A 21,312-nucleotide genomic window follows, 5' to 3' on the forward strand; every position below is an offset into this window, starting at 1 on the left:
AATGTTGACAGCACTAGTGAACAAAGTGTTTAAAATTCCAAGTTTTCACGCTCAACATTGAAGAATGTTCCCTTGTACTATATATAGACAGCATATATCCCCAGCCAAACCACCGAGGGACTCAGGATAACATTTTTTAATTGATTACTGAAAGCTTAGCTTTTACATTTATTATGTATGAAACAAATGGGTCACAGCCTTTGTTTAGGCAAGCTGTAACACCAATTCATCCGAATCAGTGTTTCTCTAAGTGGAGATCAATGGGCAGGTCCCCCCTTCCTCACCATCCCAGGGATCATTTGGCAAGTCTGGATATACCTAGTGGTGAGAATGGGTGGTGTGCTAATGGCATCAGGTGTGTAGAGGCCATGATGCACAAGGATAGCCCCCACAACAAAGAATTATCTGGTCCAAAATTTCAATAGTGCGGACATAAAAAACTGACAGAAACAAACTGGCTTATATCTAGATAGTTCATATTAAATACAATCTTAATTTTTCTGCCAAAGTATATGTAGTTTATCAAAATGGTGTGATCAATTGGATACTTAAAACCACTCAAAGTCACTGGAATAAAATGCAACAATTAAATGTTAGTTCCTGTCTTTTATTATTAACCCATATACAATTACTTGTCTTCTGGTTTGTTGAAGCAGTAAGTCAGACAACATTTGCCACAATAATGTCTGTCGAAGTGGCTAGCCATGAAAACTCCAGCACCACACTCATCTGAAGGGCACTCCCGACGAAGGCGACTGATTTTGCCATTCTCATCCACCTAAAAAGTACAAACCTGCTGTTAAGATAATTTTACAACATATTCTGAAGTCTAAGTTAAGTGACTCAAAATATTTAACTACTTTAAAATCACAAAACAGTGGTAGTTTTTTTATTTAAAAACCAAAACGCTCCAAATCCTCACTAGTAATTACAACAAAATAGTTCACAGTAGTCTAGCCTTGCAAGTGGTGACAAAGTTAAGACCTAAACCCAGATCTGACTTCAAAATCAGAACTCAGTTTGGAATAAGCAGCTAAAAGTGAACCTCATCATACGAAGCTTGATCAAATACCAAAAAGAAAAGAAAACTTTAAAAGAACGTTTGAAACCAGAGATGCAAACAAAATTTATTAATCAACAGATAAAAACATTTTTATTAAGTTAGCTCACCTTATAGTATTTCAGGACGGCCAGTTTAACCTTCTTTCTCTTATGCTTATTCTTCTTGGGAGTGGTATAAGACTTCTTCTTCCTTTTCTTAGCACCACCACGAAGTCTCAACACAAGATGAAGAGTAGACTCCTGTTAAGAGGATGAAACAGGCTTTAAAATAATTACATTTAATGCTCATATTCCATTAAGGGGCAACTAGCTTCGCGCACTTTCTAACCGGATGTGATAAGTACACAATACCACACATAAGGAAGTTTTGGGGGAGGGAATTAACGACTTGTTTATAGGAAGATTTAAGAACATATTAAGTCACACCATGGGATGCAATCTACACAATCCAGAATGTGAGAAACTACAGCAGTGTTTCTGAAGTGTTAATGCCGGAGTCACCTAGAAATCTACTGCTAGTCTGTTATTCTCCCCCACTTTTGTGTGTTGATCAAAACTTACAAAGTAAGATTTACATTTAAAGGACTGCTCTTTCCTCCAAACAGACCTTTTGAATGTTGTAGTCAGACAAAGTGCGTCCATCTTCCAGTTGCTTGCCAGCAAAGATCAGTCTCTGCTGATCAGGAGGAATTCCTAAAACAAAAAAACAAAAAATCAAGTCACATCAGAACAAGCGTATCTGCTTAGATTTATGGATAATTCTTAATCAAATAAAGGGTACTAAGAGCAGTCACTGAGTTCTTACTATAGGCGAGGCACGATTTTAAATGCTTGCACAACTGACCTTATTTAATCCCAACAACAGTTAATACATGTAACATTACCTTTATTTTACAAATCAAGCAGGCGTAGAAAATTAAATAGCTCACCCAAATTCCACACATGTGAAGAGCACCCCTGGATGGCCCCATGCTCACAAACATTCGTTACTATTTTAAAAGCATTTCACTTTGTCAATCCGACCTCTTCCCACCCCACCACCAGCAGGTATGTCCAGTAGTTAGGCTGGCGCCAGTACAGGTTAATTTCTCTGAACTAGAAAATATTACTTGCCTTCCTTATCCTGAATCTTGGCCTTTACATTTTCTATTGTATCCGAGGGTTCAACCTACAAGTTTAAAAAAGCAAATGAATCGATAACACAGTAAGAAACTAGAATAAACGCCTAATTCAATTTGCAAGTTACTACAGAACCAAGCCGGTGGAAGGCCGAAGCCTACCCAGCAGAGCTGACCACTCACCCAGAGGGCAGGCAGCCGCCCCAGGACTGCCGCCGGCGAGCACACTTCCTGAGCCCAACCAAGGGCGGACGGCGGCGGCTGCGCCACACGCGCTCGCGCCCACCGGTGAGAGCGCGTCCTTCCCTCCCCCAGCGCGGGCCCCCTGCTTTGGCTACCTGGACAGAACTACTCAAGAGGTGATAGCTCACACTTCAGGCATCGAGAGCCAGCCCTAAGCCCCTACTAATTAACTACTTAAGAGGTGATAGCTCACACTTCAGGCATCGACAGCCAGCCCTAAGCCAACAACTAATTCAGGGCCAGTTTTCAGAACCCAGACTCAGAAACATATTCTACGGCAGAAAGCGGCACGGGTCCCTGGCTCCACTTCAGGCCCTTATTCCGGCCTTGACTTCCTCACGCCACCTAGCCCGTACCTCGAGGGTGATGGTCTTCCCCGTAAGGGTTTTCACGAAAATCTGCATCTTGGCGGCGGTTCCACCTGCAGTTGAGGAAAAGGAAGCGAAGGGTCAGACGTGGGAACATATGAGGGCGCCGGGTAGACCACTGGCCGGAGAGAGGCCAAGAGCACACACTCACCACAGATGGCGGATCGGAAAGGAAAGCAACGCGCCGGCCCACGGGGTTTCCCGGCGCCCCCACCAGAGGCCCCACCTCTTAGGCGACCACGTCAAATGCCGGACTTGTCACAGAGGCTGTCTAGCCACATGCCGGACTGGGGCGTGAAACTCATTCCTCCTCTCTGGCCTGAACTTGTTTCTCACTTTAACCCTCAGAATGCTCTCGAAATAGTAGATTTAAACAAATGAAAAATGGCTTTAAAAGGCTTTTCCCATACAAGCCACGTGGCTAGGAGGGTCTTTAAAAGGGGGTGGGGCTGAGGGGGTCCTTATTGAGGAAAAAGGAGGAAAAAGAACTGTCTTCTGGGAATTGTAGTTTTTCATTGCTTTCTTTTAGTTAGGACTACTCGTCCCAGGGTGCAGTTCCACACCTCCGGTTCCCTAGTAACTATCTCCAAGTGTTGGGGTCAGTGTTTGGAGAAAGGGGTTCAGGTGAGGAGGGAGGATGGGAGAGGCGGAGTAATGGTTTGAGGTGGAAACGGGGGTCGGAAATGACTAAGAGAAAAGGTTAAGCGGGAGAAGGGTCGGGGAACGAAGGTGTCGTTCACTCACATACACAGGGGGTGAGGGGCGGAAGATCAACAATGTGCCAGCGGACGCTTTGGCCTCCAAGGGAAGGGAATTCCTGTGGCCAGCTCCAGCCAAAGATAGGTAGTATTCAAAACCTTGGGTTCATCTTTTTCTATCCCGTAGCTCCTCCCCGTCTTCAACCCCCAAATCTGTCCTAGTCAGAGGAAAGTTCTGGGCCTCGTGTAGGACTCCTTAGTGTGAAACAGTTTAATATGTTGAAAATCTCAGGAGTTTTCAAACTAAAATATGGGTAAGAAACCTGCGGAACGACTAGTTGTAAAATTTCCAAGTCGCGACCTTGGAAATGGTTGTGAAGGAAATCTTTCAAGGGGAAGAATTTGGGAGTATGTGCAGGGTTCTCGCCTAGCAAGGCGGGCCAGTTAGAAGCAAGTTACACCTTCTTTTGGCCTTTCTCCACTGCACAAACCACGGAATCTTTTCTAATGTGCCTTCCTAATGTCTTTTCTGTTTATCTCTCTATGCCCTCTCCTCTGTATCCCCAACCCCAAATTCAGGCCCTCCTTAATTTTCTCTTCGAAGAGTTAATTGTCTAACTTCTCACCTGTCTTCAGTCTTGCTCCTTTTCTAACGCATCCTCACTTTGCCTCCAAAACATTCTAAAAAGTAAAGATGATTATGTCATTATTCTACTTCACCTTCAGGATAAAATCCAAATTCTTTAGTATGATATTCTGCCTCTGCCTCCCTTACAGCCTATTCTATCAAACCCATTACTCCGTTTACACTTTAATGACTGAGCTAATTGAAGTTCCTAGCTTACCTCTCTCATGCTTTGGCACTTCTAAAAATCCATTTCTTCTTCCTGGAACATTGTTCATCCCATATTCTGCCAACTTGTCTCCATCTTTACAACAAAACTCCTTCAAAGAGTTGTCTATACTCATTGTCTTCAGTTTTCCCCTTCCATTGATTGTATCTACTCCTATTAGGTTTTTGTCCCTACCATTACAGTGGAATAGCTCCTCTGGGTCACTAATCACCACCATGTTGCTAAATTCACTGGTCATTTAATCTTACTTGATCTGTCAGCATTTGACACAGTTGATTACTCCCTCCCTCTTTGAAACACTTTTTTTCACCTGACTTCCAGGATACCTCTCTCACTTCTACTTTCCTGAACACTTTTCCAGGCTGTTTTTGCTTCTTTCTCTTGATCTACCAGACCTCTAAACTTTGGAGTGCCACCCAAGGCCCAGTCCTTGGACCTCTGCTTTTTGACATTTTCTAGGTCATTTTCATTCTGTCTCATAACTCTATTTAATTAATTAATTAATTTTTAAAGATTTTATTTATTTATTTGAGAGGGAGGAGCAGAGGGAAAGGGAGAAGCAGACTTCCCACTGAGCAGGGAGCCCGATGCGGGACTCCATCCCAGGACCCTGAGATCATGACCTGAGCATCAAGAGTCAGATGCTTAACTGACTGAGCCACCCAGGCACCCCTATTTTATTTATTTTTAAATTTTATTTTAAGTAGGTTCCATGCCCAGTGTGGAGCCCAATGTGGGGCTTGAATTCATGACCCTGAGATCAAGACCTGAGCTGAGATCAAGAGTTGGACACTTAATAAACTGAGCCACCCAGGTGCCCCATCTGTCTCAACTTTTAAATACCATTTATATGCGCATGACGTATAAACTTATCTCTCACTCAGACCACTCACTAGAACTCCACCCTCACATATCCAACTGACTACTCAACACCTCTCATAGGCAAGCCCGAAGTCCTGATCTCACGAAATTGCTCTTCCCATCTCTGTAAATGGCAATTCCCATCTTCTCATTGCTAAGGCCAAAAACTTTATGGTCATCCTTGACTGCTCTCTCATATCCACGTACTTTCTTATGCACAGCAAATTCTTCTTGGCTTTATTCTCTATGCAGAACACTTCTCACCACCTCTACCGTAACCACCCTGATTCAAGCCACCATTATCTTTTGCCCAGATTATTGCAGTAAACTCCTAACAGTTCTTCCAGCTTTGACCCTTGTCTTCACAGAGCAGCAAGAAAGGTTCTTTGAAGATGTATGTCAGCTGTCACTCTTCTGCCCATAGCCCTCCAATGACTTCCCGTGTCACCAAGAGTGAAGCATAAATTCCTATAAGTGAGGCTGTTGCTCCAGCACTGGAACGACATGGCCGTGTTCCAACCCATCGTTCCTCTTGCCAAGTCTGCCTAGTGAAAGGGACACCTTTTTCTAACCTGTACAAAGATGCCCCATGGGGGAGCTGGTCGTGGTCCTGCCTTCAAGGCCTCATATCCTGCATGATCTGGCAGCTACCTCTCTGACCTTATCAATCCTTTGTCCCTTTCTCTTCTAGCCCCACTGGCCTTCCTGCTGTTTGTCAGACGTGCCCTGCTTTGAGGCTTTTGCACTTGCTGCTCTGTCTGCATCCACCACTCCTCCCAGGAATCTTTAAACTCCTTTTTAAAATGTCACCTTGTTGGGACGCCTGGGTGGCTCAGTCGGTTAAGCATTTGCCTTCAGGTCAGGTCATGATCCTGGAGTCCTGGGATCGAGTCCAGCGTCAGGCTCCTTTGCTCGGCAGGGAGCCTGCTTCTCCCTCTGCCTGCTGCTCGCCCTGCTTGGGCTCTCTCTGTCTCTGTCTCTCTGACAAATAAAGAAAATCTTAAAAAAAAAAAAAGTTTAAAGATTTAAAAGTAAATAAATAAAATGTCACCTTATCATGAGGGCTTTCCTCTTTCCCAACTTAATGCCTTGCATAAAATAGCACCCTCCCACCTTCTTTCTAGTCCCCATTCTTTGTTTTATTTGTTTATACAACTTAGCCCCATGTGTCATCTGTATTTGTGGGTGTTGTCTGCCTTCCTGTTTGAATGTAACCTCTGAGAGGTTCAGGACTTTGTTTTGTTTGATGCTGTATCTCTAGTGTCTAGAATAGTGGCAGACACAGTTGGTGAGTGCCTCCCCCTCCCCCAACTTAATGAATAAATAAGTGCGGCACAATATAAGTATTGCCCTAGGTGTTGTTCCATTAGATGTTTCCCTGCCCTCTCCCACAGACTAGTGAGGTGCCCCTCTGGGCTTTTGGAGCCCATTGTGGCCCCCTTGTCACACTGCCTTCTCTGCTCTGTAGCAATGGCTTATTTAACTAGCCCAATAGACTTGACTGGGAATCTTTGTGACTCATTTTCTCTGTATCCCTTTGTGTCTAATATGAATGAGGGAGTGAAAGGTCATCTGAGTTGGTTTATGTGACTCGGGCATTTTGTAGATGCTGAGAAACGGTCACTTTAGCTGTGTTCTGGTTTGAGGCACCACAAGTCATGTCTTATGAGCAGACCACATTATTGCTCAGTGATTATTGATTATTAAGCATTTTTTTAAAGTAGATATTCTGCTAGAAATTGTACTATGCACTGGAATGTGTATAGGTAGGGAAGGATAATGGGGAGTGAGAACATATTGGTTCCTGCCTATTGAGATAGAGAATGTAAACAGAAAGTCACTATTATAGAGTGGCTGAGTGATAATACCATGGATAGAGGAAGTGCACAGTACCATGGGAGAATGTAGAAGTTGACCAAGTTTAAGGGAATTCAGGGCAGCTTTCCTGGAGCTGTATAAGCTGAAATCTGAAAAACGAGTAGAAGCCAAGTGAATGAGAGTGGTGGTATGAGTGTTATCTTGGAGGGGGCAGGGAGTGCTGAGGATGGAGGGAGGGAATACAGAGATGGGAAAGAGTTATGCAGGACTCTCAGCAAATTCATGGGAGTGGGGAGGGGGGTTATGAGAAGGGCAGGAGCATGAAAAGGCTAGATTTGGACAGAGAGAAAGGGACTACCTGGTTCCTCTAGGGCATTCATAGGCTAAGTAAAGGAACTTGGATATTATCCTAAGGTTAATAGGAGGCCACTGGCATTCAGATGTAACCACTAAGTCTCCAGTGGTCACACCCATTCCTTCCTCCTTTGACCATTATCTTTTACTATCTGAAATTACATTATTTATAGTCTGTTTCTCCTACTAGATTATAAGCTCCAAGGAACCAAGAACTTTATCTTATTTATTACTGAATTTCTAGCTATAAAATAATGCTGGCATTTAGTAAACAATAAATATTAGTTGAATGAATGAATAAGGAAATTGATTTCTCACATGGGAAAACTGTTGATCCATTTATGGGTTTTTACCTTATTGGAACTACTTATGTTCATTTATAAATTGGTTTTTCATTATCCAGTTCATCAACATAAAGTAAATTAGGTCTTTTAAACTTTGATAATTATTTTGGTTTCTCTCTCGTGCCTATGACCTGTGGGCAGGATTTATAGGCCATATATGTCATTTTAAATAACCAGATATTAATTATATTGCTAAAACATGGTAAAATTGATTTAGACATTTATTCATTGCAGCATTATTTATTATAGTGTAAATGTCCAACAGTGGGGGAGTGATAAAGTATGGGCTCCTGGGTGGCTCAGTCGGTTAAGCAGCTGCCTGCCTTCTGCCAGGTCATGATCTCAGGGTCCTCGCATCAGGCTCCCTGCTTGCTCCCTGCTCAGCGGGGAGTCTGCTTCTCCTCCCTCTGCCCCCCTCTCCCCTCCACCACCCAACCCCTTGCTTGTGCGTGAGCCCCGCCTCTCTCTCTCAAAAAAAAAAAAAAAGTATGGTGTATCATACCATGAAATACTACACAATCATTAGAAGTCTTTTTTTTTTTTTAAGAATTTTATTTATTTGTTTGTCAGAGAGAGAGCACAAGCAGGGGGAGCAGCAGACAGAGGGAGAAGCAGGCTCCCCTCGGAGCAGGGAGCCTGACATGGGACTCTTATCCCAGGACCCTGGGGTCATGACCTGAGTGGAAGGGAGACGCTTAACTAACTGAGCCACTCAGGCATCCCTAGAAGTCATGTTTTTGAAAACTATTCAACAACATAGAAAAGTGCTTTTTTTTTTTTAATAAATTAATTTTATTTTATTATGTTAGTCACCAGACATTACTATCATTTATTTTTGATGTAGTGTTCCATGATTCATTGTTTGCGTATAACACCCAGTGCTCCATTCAGTACGTGCCCTCTTTAATACCCATCACCAGGCTAACCCACCCCCTCACCCCCCTCCCCTCTAGAACCCTCAGTTTGTTTCTCAGCGTCCATAGTCTCTCATGGTTCGTCTCCCCCTCCGATTTCCCCCCCTTCATTTTTCCCTTCCTGCTATCTTCTTTTTTTAAACATATAATGTATTATTTGTTTCAGAGGTACAGGTCTGTGATTCATCAGTCTTACAGAATTCACAGCGCTTACCATAGGGAAAAGTGCTTTTAATATTAAGTGGAAAACATGAAGATACAAAGCTGAATATAGAGCGTGATCCTAATTTTTATAATTATAAAACTGGAAGGAAATATACCAAAATATTAAATAATCATTATGTTTGGATGGAGGATTGTGGATGATTTTTAGTTTTTCATTAATTTTCTTTGGTTTATATTTTCCAAATTTTATACCTGAATATACATGGGTGGGGGAGAAGTTAGGAAGAGTTCAAATGTTTTGCCTTGCCAGACATTTTTCAGCAAGCCATGGGTTCTGTTTGATGTTAATGTGAATAGTTTTCAGGAATCAATTTCTGTATCCAACTCTAATTGGATAATGATTCTTTACTTAAAGAGCAATGGAATGTAGCTGCTTGAAACTGTGCTAGAAAAGGGCTGTTATCTTTGATATCACTGATGGATGGGTTTTAGCAGAAGTTCTGACGTCTTACTTTTTAGTTAGTATGTTTATTTTAATGATAAGAATTATAATAAAGTTTATCATAAAATAAATTCATGAGTTGTTTGTAGCTCTCTTGACTACGCCTGGGCCAAGTAAGCACATGGGTAGAGAAGTATCTGACCTTGTTTGTATCATGAGGAGGCTTCCAAACTTGGTAAATTCTGTTAGAAAGTAATGAATTAAACATAAGAAACCACCCAATCACATGACACATAGGCTTGGTTACTAAGAAAAGTGCTCTTTATTGACTGGTGTTTGGTATTTCTATCCCAGAGGTATAGCACTTGACAGTAGGTTAGACCTTTTAATTCATAGGTTGAAATATTTATCTCTGAGATTCATGGGAAATTTTTTTCCCATGACAAATACACATTTTAGACCAGTTTTAATTTATTGTAAATTTATTAGAAATGTCTTAACTTATCTTAAGCTTCAGATCAATTGATGGTCTTTTTTTTTTTCAGGCTTACCAAAGTTTTGGTTTTGTTGCAAAAGCAAGTCAAGACTTAACTCTTCTCTGGTGAACAAGTGTGCAGATTGTGACATATGTCCATCCAAGAAATAAATAAACATGCAGTTCTCCCTCCTATCATTAGTAGAAGTGACAAGGAATTTTTGGAAAGTATGCAAAGATACATAATCACAGAAACTGAAAGAGTGGGCTGTACTGAGGAAGGACCTGCTGATGAATATTACATCATATATCGAAACGTTTTTGATAAGGTATCAAAATGCTCTTAAGATGAGGGAGTTTTCATGGGGTAGAAATGGTCTATCTTGACAACTAATCTTCCTGCCTTAGTAACATCACTGCTTGTTTGAGTACAATTCATTTGTCAATTTTGAGAAGTTCATCCAGTGTATTGGGAGGGGATGAATGGGGAAAATACAGTGCTGGATTTCTATCACTAGGTAGTTAACGAATGTTTCAATTGTTTTAGCTTGAGTGCAGGCTGTCAGTTTTTGAGCAACAACTTAGTTGTGCCTTCTAACATCATTTTGGCCTTTTATCTAAAAATATCTGATTTGTTAGGAATTAGGCTGCCAAGCAGGAACCTGGTAGTTGTTGTTTTGGGTTTGTTTGTGATACCATTAAAGTGTTGGCTGAGATTTGATCTAGCATATTAAGTTGGAACCCTTGGTGAGTTAGAGGTCTACATAGGTCCAGTAAACAAGAGGTTTGACTGGACTGAACACTGGAAATAGATGAGTTTAGAAAATGTTATGGCTGGGGCGCCTGGGTGGCTCAGTCGTTAAGCGTCTGCCTTCGGCTCGGGTCATGATCCCAGGGTCCTGGGATTGAGCCCCACATCGGGCTCCCTGCTCTGCGGGAAGCCTGCTTCTCCCTCTCCCACTCGCCCTGCTTGGGTTCCCTCTCTCGCTGTGTCTCTCTCTGTCAAATAAATAAAATCTTAAAAAAAAAAAAGAAAGAAAATGTTATGGCTTTATATAACATTTGATTTTGCTTTTTAAGGTTTTAAAAACACTTGTTTTTCCTTACAAACAATTGCAGTTTCCCCTTTGGTTCTATTTTTTTTTTTCTTAATCCTTACTTTCTTTAACCCCCTTGGAAGATGCCCTGGCAGTTAAATAAGTGAAATCAGCATCCTTTCCTCCTTACTCAGAAGAAATAATTATTTATCTTAAGAATTCTGTAGACTATTGGTTTCTGAGTAAAACAGCCACGGGCAAAATAGGAACTCAGTCTTTTGTTTAATTTTTAAACAGTATACACTATGAATCTTATTTCTCCTCTAATTAAAAACACAGTGCATCACTCTAAGGAAAAATGAGCACAAAGTAGTGATCTATACCTACAAGTGGAATTAAGAAAATTGATGAGTATTCATAAGAGTGTAAAATAAAGAAACAGTCTTTTCTTTTAAGTCATCTAGAAACACCATCTTTTAGAATTGGTACATTGGCAGGTTAGCTTCATTTTATATGTCATTATGATCAGTGATTTTGCTTTTGAGTCATTAAGGAATGTATTGGATGAATGTTTAAAGGCAGTGTTTTGAATGGTTTCATCAATATCAAGAATTATGCTAAGACTCTACTTACCTGAAACCAGCAAAGGAAAGTTATCATAACAGTGACATGCTTATCTTTGCATGTCCAAATGCTGACACTTGTTGGAAGTTTTCTTACATGAAGAGTTGTCTGCTTTAAATTAGTATAGTTCTAGTAAAGTCATTTTGGAGGTGGTGTTGGTTAATTTAATTCTTAAAGAAAAGACATGGGAATAAATAAAAGATAATATTTACATCTATAGTCCTTTTCTCCCTACCTCCCAAGATTTCCATGTGCACTTTCTGTCCGTTGTACATTTGTGCCTTGTAAAGAATTCTGTTCTTTAGGACTGAGACAGTGTCTGAAATAGAAATTATTTGGCACTTAGAGAAACTTTTCTTCTAGTTTCTAAAGATGATTGGTCTTTCCGTTTTCTTTCTTTCTTTCTTTCTTTTTTTTAAGATTTTATTTATTTATTTGCCAGAGAGAAAGCGTGGGAGAGAGAGAGAGGGAGAGAACAAGCAGGGGGAGCGGCAGGCAGAGGGAGAAGCAGGCTCCCCGCTGAGCAAGGAGCCCAATGTGGGACTCAATCCCAGAACCTGGGATCATGACCTGAGCCAAAGGCAGATTCTTAACCCACTGAGCTGCCCAGGCGTCCCTGATCTTTCCATTTTCATGTTATTCTAGCATATTTGCTGGTTAATAAACTATTAATGACTGCTTTCTCTAATCTTCCTTCTTTCCTTGGAAGGATCTAATTAGGCAAAGATGAAAGTATTAACTTGCATCTCTGAATACTTGGAATCAGAGCAAATACCAAATTCTGCTTACAAACACACATAGAGGATTTTACCTAGTGAACCGTGCCTGAATCAAAGCAAAGAGGACCTGAAACTCCTGTAACAAGAATTGAGGGTAGGTTATAGAAAGAGCCAAAGACTTAGTAAGCAAGGCAGACCAAAGCTAGGAAGAGTGAGCTTCTACAGAAATAGGTGAATTATGAGGCAACTGTCCTCTGGAAATGGCTGGTTTTTGTGCTTCTGGTAGCATGTACAAATAGCCTCTGTCCATATATAGGAGCTGAGGTGGAATGACTACCCTTCCTCTTCTTCCCCAGACCCCTGTACTTACCAAGTCTCTTGAGTTTAATGCAAACCTGACCCTCAGACTTGAATGATGTAGAGCCAGGAAGACCGTATGAAAGAGTTAAGTGGGTTGGCTATAAGAGAATAAGGGATCACGAGGACTGTGGCAAAATAAAGAACCAGTTCAGTCTAAAGCTCCAGCTGATTACTGCCATTAAGGAATGGGGGTTCATGTTGGTAGATTTTTCAGAGTTTTCAAGAGAAATGGAAATACAGTTTTTGGTGAAATTTCCTACATTTTAAAATATTTTTGTGAGTCAAGCAAAACTGGATTCTGCCTCTGGCATGCCACTGTGCTTCCTTTACTTCTACGCATCTCCTGTGCGTTCTCAGCGGTTCCCATTCGTGTTCTTCTGAAATCTGTGTCTTTTAGCAAGCAGGTATGGGAGCTGATTGTGGCGTCACTACAAGTACGTTTTTTCTCCATTACGTTTCCAAACTATATTGGATTGTTGTGGCATATCCCAGAGGCATGTGAAGTGGAGGATGGCCAGGAACAGTGGGGTATTTGATTTGGAAGACTGCAGACAAATGGCCTCTGTTTCATTAAAGGTTCCTGGGTGGCTGTCCTCCTGGTTTGGGTAGATGGGTAATATGGTCATGTCAAAAAGACAACCAGGATCTCCCACTCACATATCCTCTACTGGTATTTACCACTGATCTGTAATCTGCTTGTGCTCTTTCTTGATAGACCAGATCTCTTCCAGACCAGATAATTTTTTCTAGATACTGTTTAGCTAACAGAAAACCAATGGGGGATACCAGAGACTAGAGATGTAGCTGGGATAGACAGCATAATTATAGCTTTCGGAGAAAATTATGGATTGATCATATCTATTCCCTATACATATTGATCCCTTCTAAAAGCCTCATGTGCAGAATTTGGAAACCATAAATATTTATAATTTTTTGTTTTTTAATTTACTTAAAATGCTTGTTAGCTATTTTTGCATGGGTAATGCATACACAAGATAGGCAAGAAGGAAGGGAGGAAGGAAAGAAGGAAGGAAGGAAGGAAAGAAAAAGAAAAAAAGAAAAGAAAGCCAATAAAGAAGAATATACAATGGAAAGTCAGGTCCTTTTCACCTCAGACCCTGCTTCCTCTTTGCTTCTCTGCAGGCACCCACTGTTTCCATTTCCTTTTATTATCCTTCTAGAGATATTCTGTACTTACACACACCATTGGAAACCATGAATATGTAGCAGGTTTTCTATAGTTGCACTTGACATCTTAGCAATAGAAATGCAATTGGGGAATTGAGAATATTGATTAGCCAGTAGGAGCTGATAGGTTAGAAAAAGAGAGAGGTGAGAGGAATCCAGGATTTTAAGGTCTGAATGAAGCCAGAGACTAAATTTGGAGACAGTAAGGGATGATAGGCAATTATATTTCAAAGATCTATAATTGAGATAATTAAACCTGGTATTGGTTTTAACTGACATCATATCATGTACGTGTTCATACTAAGTAGAGCAAAAATATTTAAGTTCATAGTATTGTAATGATTCACAAAGTGCATATTCAGTAAATATTAGTTGTCTTTAATACCCTGGGTATTAAAATTTAAGACTTCTAACTGCTCATCATGTTTCATTTAAGAAATAATCTACAATGCTGTTTGCAAGGCTTTTGTTCCATAGTCTTCTAGAAAAAAAATTCAGTACCATAGGCAGAAAAATCATGTTTCAGGTAATAGAGTATGTCACTGCATACAAATCCATTCTTACTTCGATCAAAAAAGAATATGATGCCTTTATTGAGACAATGAAGGAAGGCCAAAGAACTGCATTTTGTCTTCATGGAAAACTTAAAGCTTTGGCAGCGGAGCCCACAGCGATGGTGTATCACAGGAAAAGAACAATCCAACTTGAAACAAAGTAAGTATATTAGTAAGTAGCCCAAAAGGTGATAATTGTTACTTGGTGATATTACCTAGTTAATGTAACTATAAACAGTGGTTCTTAGCCCCCCAAATCCCAAGCATTGTAAATATTAAGAGATTCTCAACTAGATTTATCATAGTGAAATTGTCAAAGATAAGGAGATCCTAAAAGTAGTTATAGAAAGAAGCAACAGTTCAATACCCTCCATTCGGTGTTGTAGCATATATCAGAATTTCTTTCCTTTTTGTGGTTGAATAATATTCCATTTTATGAATACACCACATTTTTATCTAATTATCTGTTGATGGATACTTGGGTTGTTTCTACCTCTGGGTATTGTGAATAATGCCACTATGAACATTCATGTATAAGTATCTGAGTCCCTGCTTTCAATTCTTTTGAGAGTCCATTTACTTTTTTTTTTTTTAAGATTTTATTTATTTATTTATTTAGAGAGAATGTGAGCAAGGGGAGAGGGAGAGAATGAATCTCAAACAGACTCCCGTGCTGAGTGCGGAGCCTGATATGGGCTCCATCCCTTGACCCTGAGATATGACCTGAGCTGAAATCAAGAATCGGGCACTTAACCAACTGAGCCATGCAGGCGCACCAAAAGTCTGTTTACTTTTAACATGCTCTTCTTCCACAAGCATAAGTTCTTTGGATGAAAGCCAAAGGGTATTTTATTTCCACAGTCCCTCTTTCATAAATACTGCAGGCTCTTACTCAGCCATCTGTAGGTACCAGGAACTCTGTATAGTAATCAGATGTGGGTAGCCGTTCTCTACTGACAAACTTGTTTTTAATTTGCTAGAAACTGACATTTATATATCTAATTTATTTTAATCTGTTATTTTCCTCCCAGGGCCAACATATCAGTGATAAACTAGGCAGTGAACTTCAAATAATGCTTAAAAGAAATTTATATCTACCTCTTGGTCTTTAAGATCCCCATTTCTGGAATAAGACAGTTTTATCTCAAAGAGGTGCTATCCTTCTTCCAGCTCTAGGATCAAAATTACTTTTGGAAGCTGAATAATGGCCTCAAAGATATTAGGTCCTAATCCTGGGAACCTGGGATTGTTACTTTATTTGGAAAAAGGGTCTTTACAGATGCTACTACGTTAAGGAACTTCAAATAGGGAGATTATCCTGGATTATCTAGGTGGGCCTTAAATACAATCACAAGTGTTCTTTTAAAGAGGTAGAAGGAGAGTTGACAGGCAGAAGGGGGGGAAGGCAATGTGGTCATGGAGGCGGAGATTGAAGTGATGTAGCCCCAGAAGGCCTGCAGCCCCCAGAAGCTGGAAGAGGCAAGGAATAGATTCTTCCCAAGAGCTTTTTTTTTTTTTTTTAAGATGTTATTTATTTATTCTTGAGAGACAGAGAGAGAGAGAGAGAAGCAGAGGGAGAAGCAGGCTCCTGAGGAGCAGGGAGCCCGATGCGGGACTCGATCCCAGGACCCTGGGATCATGACCCCAGCCGAAGGCAGACGCTTAACCATCTGAGCCACCCAGGCGCCCTTCCCAAGAGCTTCTAAGAGGAAGCATAGCCCTTTGATTTTGGCCCAGTGATACTGATTGTGGATTTCTGATCTCTGGAACTATAGGAGAATAAATTTCTGTTGTTTTAAGCTACCAATAAGTTTTTGGCAATTTGTTATAGCAGCCACAGGAAGCTGATATAACTACAAAAATAATTTTATTTGCAAAGGTAATTTTCAACTATAGGGAATAGACATAGTACTTTGTTGCCAGATTATTATGTTTAACATGTACAAATTTCCAGTAAGGTTGTGAATCGTAGTGTAAGATTTTAATGATGCTCTGAAAGAAAACTGTTCCTCGCTCTTGAGGTTAGTTAACTTTTTACGGGCATTGTTTTGTAAACTTAACACCTAAGTCCATAATGGTTCAAAATGATAATTAGCCAAAATAAAGTAATGATTTAACCTGTTTTACTTTAAATCTTATGATTAAATAATTAACTAGTTGAAAGAAATATAAGAAAGCCTTTCTGTTTTTCAGAAAGAGGGTTATTGAAAATAATTCCTCAAAGATTCAATTGCAAATAGACAAAATGAAACAACTTAGGGCAGAATATGATGCAAAAGAAGTAAGATATCATACTTTCTCCAAAGATCCTTCAAAACCTATTCCAGGTACTGTATTTTGTTTAAAATGTTTGAAATTCCAACTGTTTTCAGTTATTACCAATCATACAAATTAGTATATATATGCTGCAATATGTATGTGTGCAAGTGTACGAGGACTTTAACCAGACTTCACAAACAACTTTAGCTCAGGCTCCAGGTCGATACAAGGGAATGAGACAACTTCAACAACCCTGAAAGACTGAGAGAGTTCCAGACTGGCTGGATTATATAAAGTATAAGGGAGTGACTATTAAAATTTGGTTCTTGCATCAGTGTCACATTACCTGCAAACCTGTTAGAAATGCAAATTCTGGCCCCACTGCAGACTTACTGTGTCAAACTCCAGGGATGGGAGTTGGGGTGGGGGTGGGGTGGAGCTCAACAGTGTTTTAGCAAGGCCTTCAGGTAGTTCTAAAGTTTGAGAATCCCTGGTATAATATATGAAAAAACTATAATGTATTAAGTTCTAGTGAATATTGTTGATTCACATTGATGTCAGCATTCACTGGTTCTTTATCTTCAGCTAAGCCACATTTTAAGAAATTGGAGTATATCCTAGAATTTGTGAGGATGTTGAGAGGTTTGTATGATGCATGGATAGAAGAACTGCAAATATTCATCTTGGAGAAAAGGGAGACTTTGAAAATAGCCAACTGTATTCAAAACTTTTAAGGATTTCAACCAGTTTTTATCCAGAGGCAGAATCAATAGGTGGAAATTTTAGGAAGTCAGATTGGGTTTCAATAGAAGAAATTACGTCTTGAAAGTAACAAACTGCGGCATACCAGAGGATTTCACCTGAGGTTGGACGATCATCCTGCATTTGGTGGAAGCAGGGACTAGATTCGTTTTCAAATATAAAATTATGATAATACAACTACAAATAAGGTACATATGAATAAGTAGAGAATAAGTCAAATTGATTAAATGCTGAGAGGATTCAGGGTAAGAGAATGATTAAAAATTGAGTAGGATTAATCCAGGCGGGTTTCTGGGAGAGAATTTTGATGCATGCCTTTAAAGCCAACAATTGGCCTGAATAAGGGAATCATTTCAAGTGGGTGTGAATGGGTTGTTATGAATAATGAATACAGGGGCAAGGAAGGAGAGAGGACTGAGGGCTTGGCAGGTTTTATAAACTTCGCACTGGAGAGAATAAACAGATTACCCTGGAGTTTGTTGTAGTAGATTAATGGAATCTTTGGTTAGAAATCTTGGGACAAAAATCCTGAATTGTTAGGCAGAAGCTCTTAGTGGTATTGAGTAACTGATATTTAAAGGTTTGCAAGGTGTGACAGTGAGGTCATTAAAACTTTTTAAGATGCAGGGGAGCCTGGGTGGCTCAGTCAGTTAAGCATCCGACTCTTGATTTCAAGATTTTACTTACTTACTTACTTACTTATTGATTTATTTGACAGAGAGAGAACACAAGTGGGGGTGGGGGCAGCAGAAGGAGAGGGAGAAGCAGGCTCCCTGCAGAGCAGGGAGCCCGATATGGGGCTCGATCCCAGGACCCTGGGATCAAATCATGACCTGAGCCGAAGGCAGGTGCTTAACCTACTGCGCCACCTAGGTGGCCTTCGACTCTTGATTTCATCTCAGGTCCTGATCTTAGGATCGTGAGATCAAGCCCCCCGCTTGGGCTCCATGCTGAGCATGGAGCCTGCTTAAGATTCTGTCTCCCCCTTCCCTTTCCCAGCTTGTGCACCCCGCCCCGTCTCTCTCTCAAATATGAAAAACAAAAAGCTTAAAAAAACTTTTTAAGATGCTAAGTTTTGGACAATCAGCCTTCATTGATGATATGTTTAAAACTGCTACACATTTAAAATTGTGTGCCAATTCTTTTTATGTTCAGTAAGTTATAAGTTCATGCTACCATTTCTTAATTATTTCTTAACATAGCAAACTATGATCTATTTTGCTAAGACTTGCCATTTGAGCACAAGAGTCCCCAACATGGTTTCTCTTTTGACTTGTTCCCTTTTCCCTGTAGGCATGACTCTCCAAGAATCTGTCAATTTAGTTGCTCTCACTAAATACCTGAAACATCTTGAAGATAAATATGCTGAAATTAAACAGGCTATGTTGAAAAAATATGTACCAGTTCAGAGGAAGGCAGAGTTAGATGAGGAAATGATTGTAACATTAAAACGGAGAGATTTAGCTGAAACTCTGAACAAAGAATTACAGTTTCGGTATGAAAGTTGATTATATACTTTTTAAGTTTGAAGCTTTTATTTGTGTTTATTCTGTTACTCCACTATTTGATTTTAGGTTCAGTATACTGATTTTTTTTTTCTTTGTAGTCATCAAAGACTGCAGATTATTTCAAATGCACTTACTTCATGGGTAAAATCTGATATGAGCAGCTCATTTGAAGACTTTGTGGAGCAAATTCAGAAAACTAAAAGTTTACCTGGTAATTTATCTATATTTTTTAACTAACACAAATGATGGAAAACATCGTTTTCCCCCCAGAAAGCTAAAGAGTGAGAATTTTCCTAGGCTGAGCTTAAAGAAAGAAAAAAATGTACTTACTTTTGTTATGTCTCTATTACCCGATGAGCTTCTTCCTTCAACAGCTAACAGATAATTGGTAAATAGTAGATGTGGTAAGCCAAAGAGAGAATACCTAAAAATGTACCTGAAAATACGGGAGACATGAACAGAGAGGCCACTCAGTTTAGGAAGAGGTTGGTGCTGTTAGAAACCATAGCATTAAGTTGCTGATTAATTAAACATATATATATTTATTATTTTCTATTGATTGATAATCTTAAATATCCTGTGGTGCTTTCAGTAATTATAGGTGACGAAGGCATTGTTGAAGAACTGCTTGAAGACGATCCAGGCAAGGCAAAAGAAGCTGAAATTTTGCTTTGCTACATTGAAAGGCAAATATTTTAAAAGCTTTGATTTTCGTTGTTAAAATGTTACCACATTTATTTTTTATTTAAATATTAAGTAAATATTTAATATTTATGAATGTTTAGCATTTATTTAGCATCTTGATGAGCTACAGTCTCTAGATTTTGTATTTTTACAATTTCACTCTAGCAAATAAATTGGAAAATAAACTAGAATTTTAAAAAAATAGATTCTTTGTGTGAAAAATATTAGATGGGTAGTCTAGGAGATTTTTCAGAGGATATAGGTGGCTCACAGTGTTGATTTAAGTTTTATTTATATATATATTTGCATTTCCTAGCCATTAGCCTGATGTTATGAAATGTTTTTGAGAACGCCTTCTTGAGTCAGATTATCCTAACTAATTCAGTCATTTTTTTCTCATCATTTCTTCCTAATGTTTAAGTTACTATATGTAGTGTATAATAGAGGCTTACAGAGACCTCAGACTATTCTTTAAGAGATTAATTTATAGGCTATGAGTCCAATATGTAAGGAGCATATGTAATATTCCTAGTCATATGTTAAACAATTTTTAATTGTGGATTGTCTTACTGATATGGTACAAAGAGGGGCAAAGGTCATTTTGGGGCAGCGCCAAAGCCTGTGCTATTTCCTTACACTGTAGGCATCCCCACGTTTATCAGCGTTAGATAGGAGAGCAAAACCCTTGTTGAAATTAAAAGTTTTATGTATTTTGCTTATTAGTGTTATTTTGGTGTTTTTCTCCTCTAGGGTTTCAAATTCATTTGCAACACTGTAAATCCTGTTTGCCATAGTTTTATTAATTGTGGGATAAGGGCTGGTTTGAAGACATTTTGCCCTAGGAAGAGGAGTAGAGGCTTAAGTTAACTGAACTATTATTTTTTCCTCTTGTGTTACTCTCATAATTAATCAGGAGTCTGATGCCTGGCAGAGTAACGTAGGCTTCTGAATACCAAGGACACCTCTTGATCTCCAATTCCACGTTCTTGGTGTTTCGATTACTATTTCCCCTAGGCTGAGTCTTTAAGCAGATTGCTCTTCTTTCCCCTGATATCCCTTTTCATGTGCAGACGATATGAGAGAAAAAAATCTGAGCTTATTGTGAATTCAGTTCAAGTTCTTTCCATTTTCTATGTCTTGCAGTAAGTACTATAGGAATAAAGTACAGGGTAAGGTTCAAAGTCTTCTGTCAGGTGAGAGTTTTATTCTGAGGATACAAAAAATGACAGAATATTACAGAAAGAGTAAAAAAACATCTTAGTGAATGACTCTAGATATCGTTTTTCTGTATTACTGTGTTTAGTCTGTTTTAGACATTTCTAATCAGTTTTCTTTTCTTTTTTATGTGTACTATTATAATGTATAATGAAATGGAATGGCTGTAGGTTCAATGACTTAATGTCACTTGGTGAATATGAAAAGGCAGCTTGTTTTGCAGCAAACAGTCCTAGAAGAATTCTTCAAAACATTGGGACAGTGAATAAATTTAAGGGTAAGCATTTTTCTCTGAACCTCATGTATGTATGCAAATTGTACTTTTTTCCCAATAGAATGGAAAGAGTACTGAAGTAGGAGACTAAAGATCTAGGCTCCAGCCCTATCTCTGCTATTTACTCAGTTTCTTTAGCTGTCACAGTGAGGAATTTGATTAGGTTTTCTACATTAAATGAGGAAATATTTCAAGTATACAGAAAAGTGTGGAGAAACGTACAACAACCATATACTCATTGTCAAGATTTAGTAAATGTTAACGTTTTGTCAAATTTGCTCCACTTCCTTTTAAAAAAGCTTTGTTGTTGTAAGTTGACACACATGCAACGCAGTGTATGTATTTACACGATTTGGTAAGTTTTGACATTTGTATCACCCAAAAGTTCCTTCATTGCCCTCAGTGATCCTTC

The 21,312-nt window shown here is 39.4% G+C and overlaps 2 protein-coding genes across 4 annotated transcripts in view; one reads left to right on the plus strand and one right to left on the minus strand.

The window, feature by feature from the left end:
- Positions 1-586: 586 nt before the first annotated feature.
- Positions 587-4,560, minus strand: RPS27A (ribosomal protein S27a). Its single transcript, XM_032411211.1, has 7 exons — positions 4,335-4,560; positions 2,943-3,035; positions 2,780-2,844; positions 2,176-2,230; positions 1,670-1,755; positions 1,171-1,302; positions 587-778 (listed from the first exon to the last, which is right to left on the minus strand). The coding sequence occupies exons 1-7, from the start codon at positions 4,558-4,560 to the stop codon at positions 629-631; spliced, it is 807 nt and encodes a 268-aa protein (XP_032267102.1). The 3' UTR covers positions 587-628.
- CLHC1 (clathrin heavy chain linker domain containing 1) overlaps positions 3,348-21,312 on the plus strand; it is a 37,436-nt gene continuing 19,471 nt past the window's right edge. Inside the window, exons 1-8 of one of the 3 annotated variants that reach the window (XM_032411176.1) lie at positions 3,348-3,415; positions 9,787-10,045; positions 14,171-14,358; positions 16,392-16,525; positions 18,513-18,714; positions 18,826-18,938; positions 19,320-19,413; positions 20,797-20,903. In XM_032411176.1, the coding sequence (XP_032267067.1) occupies positions 9,869-10,045; positions 14,171-14,358; positions 16,392-16,525; positions 18,513-18,714; positions 18,826-18,938; positions 19,320-19,413; positions 20,797-20,903 (1,015 nt within the window). In that variant the 5' untranslated portion in view covers positions 3,348-3,415; positions 9,787-9,868. Of the gene's footprint in view, positions 3,416-9,786; positions 10,046-14,037; positions 14,359-16,391; positions 16,526-18,512; positions 18,715-18,825; positions 18,939-19,319; positions 19,414-20,796; positions 20,904-21,312 lie in introns of those variants that run through there. The other 2 variants (XM_032411173.1, XM_032411174.1) reach the window with 2 other exon arrangements.

This window comes from Phoca vitulina, unplaced genomic scaffold (assembly GCF_004348235.1).
Source record: "Phoca vitulina isolate PV1807 unplaced genomic scaffold, GSC_HSeal_1.0 scaffold12, whole genome shotgun sequence".
NCBI lineage: Eukaryota > Metazoa > Chordata > Mammalia > Carnivora > Phocidae > Phoca > Phoca vitulina.

Bases quoted from the DNA above. Each gene is read 5' to 3' on its own strand.
- RPS27A (XM_032411211.1), bottom strand. From the start codon at position 4,560: ATGGTGGTGATTAGTGACCCAGAGGAGCTATTCCACTGTAATGGTAGG. The intron at 2,845-2,942 runs GTGAGTGTGTGC...CCTCAACTGCAG, and splicing joins TTTCCGATCCGCCATCTGTG to GTGGAACCGCCGCCAAGATG. The intron at 2,231-2,779 runs GTACGGGCTAGG...TTAAACTTGTAG, and splicing joins GGAAGACCATCACCCTCGAG to GTTGAACCCTCGGATACAAT.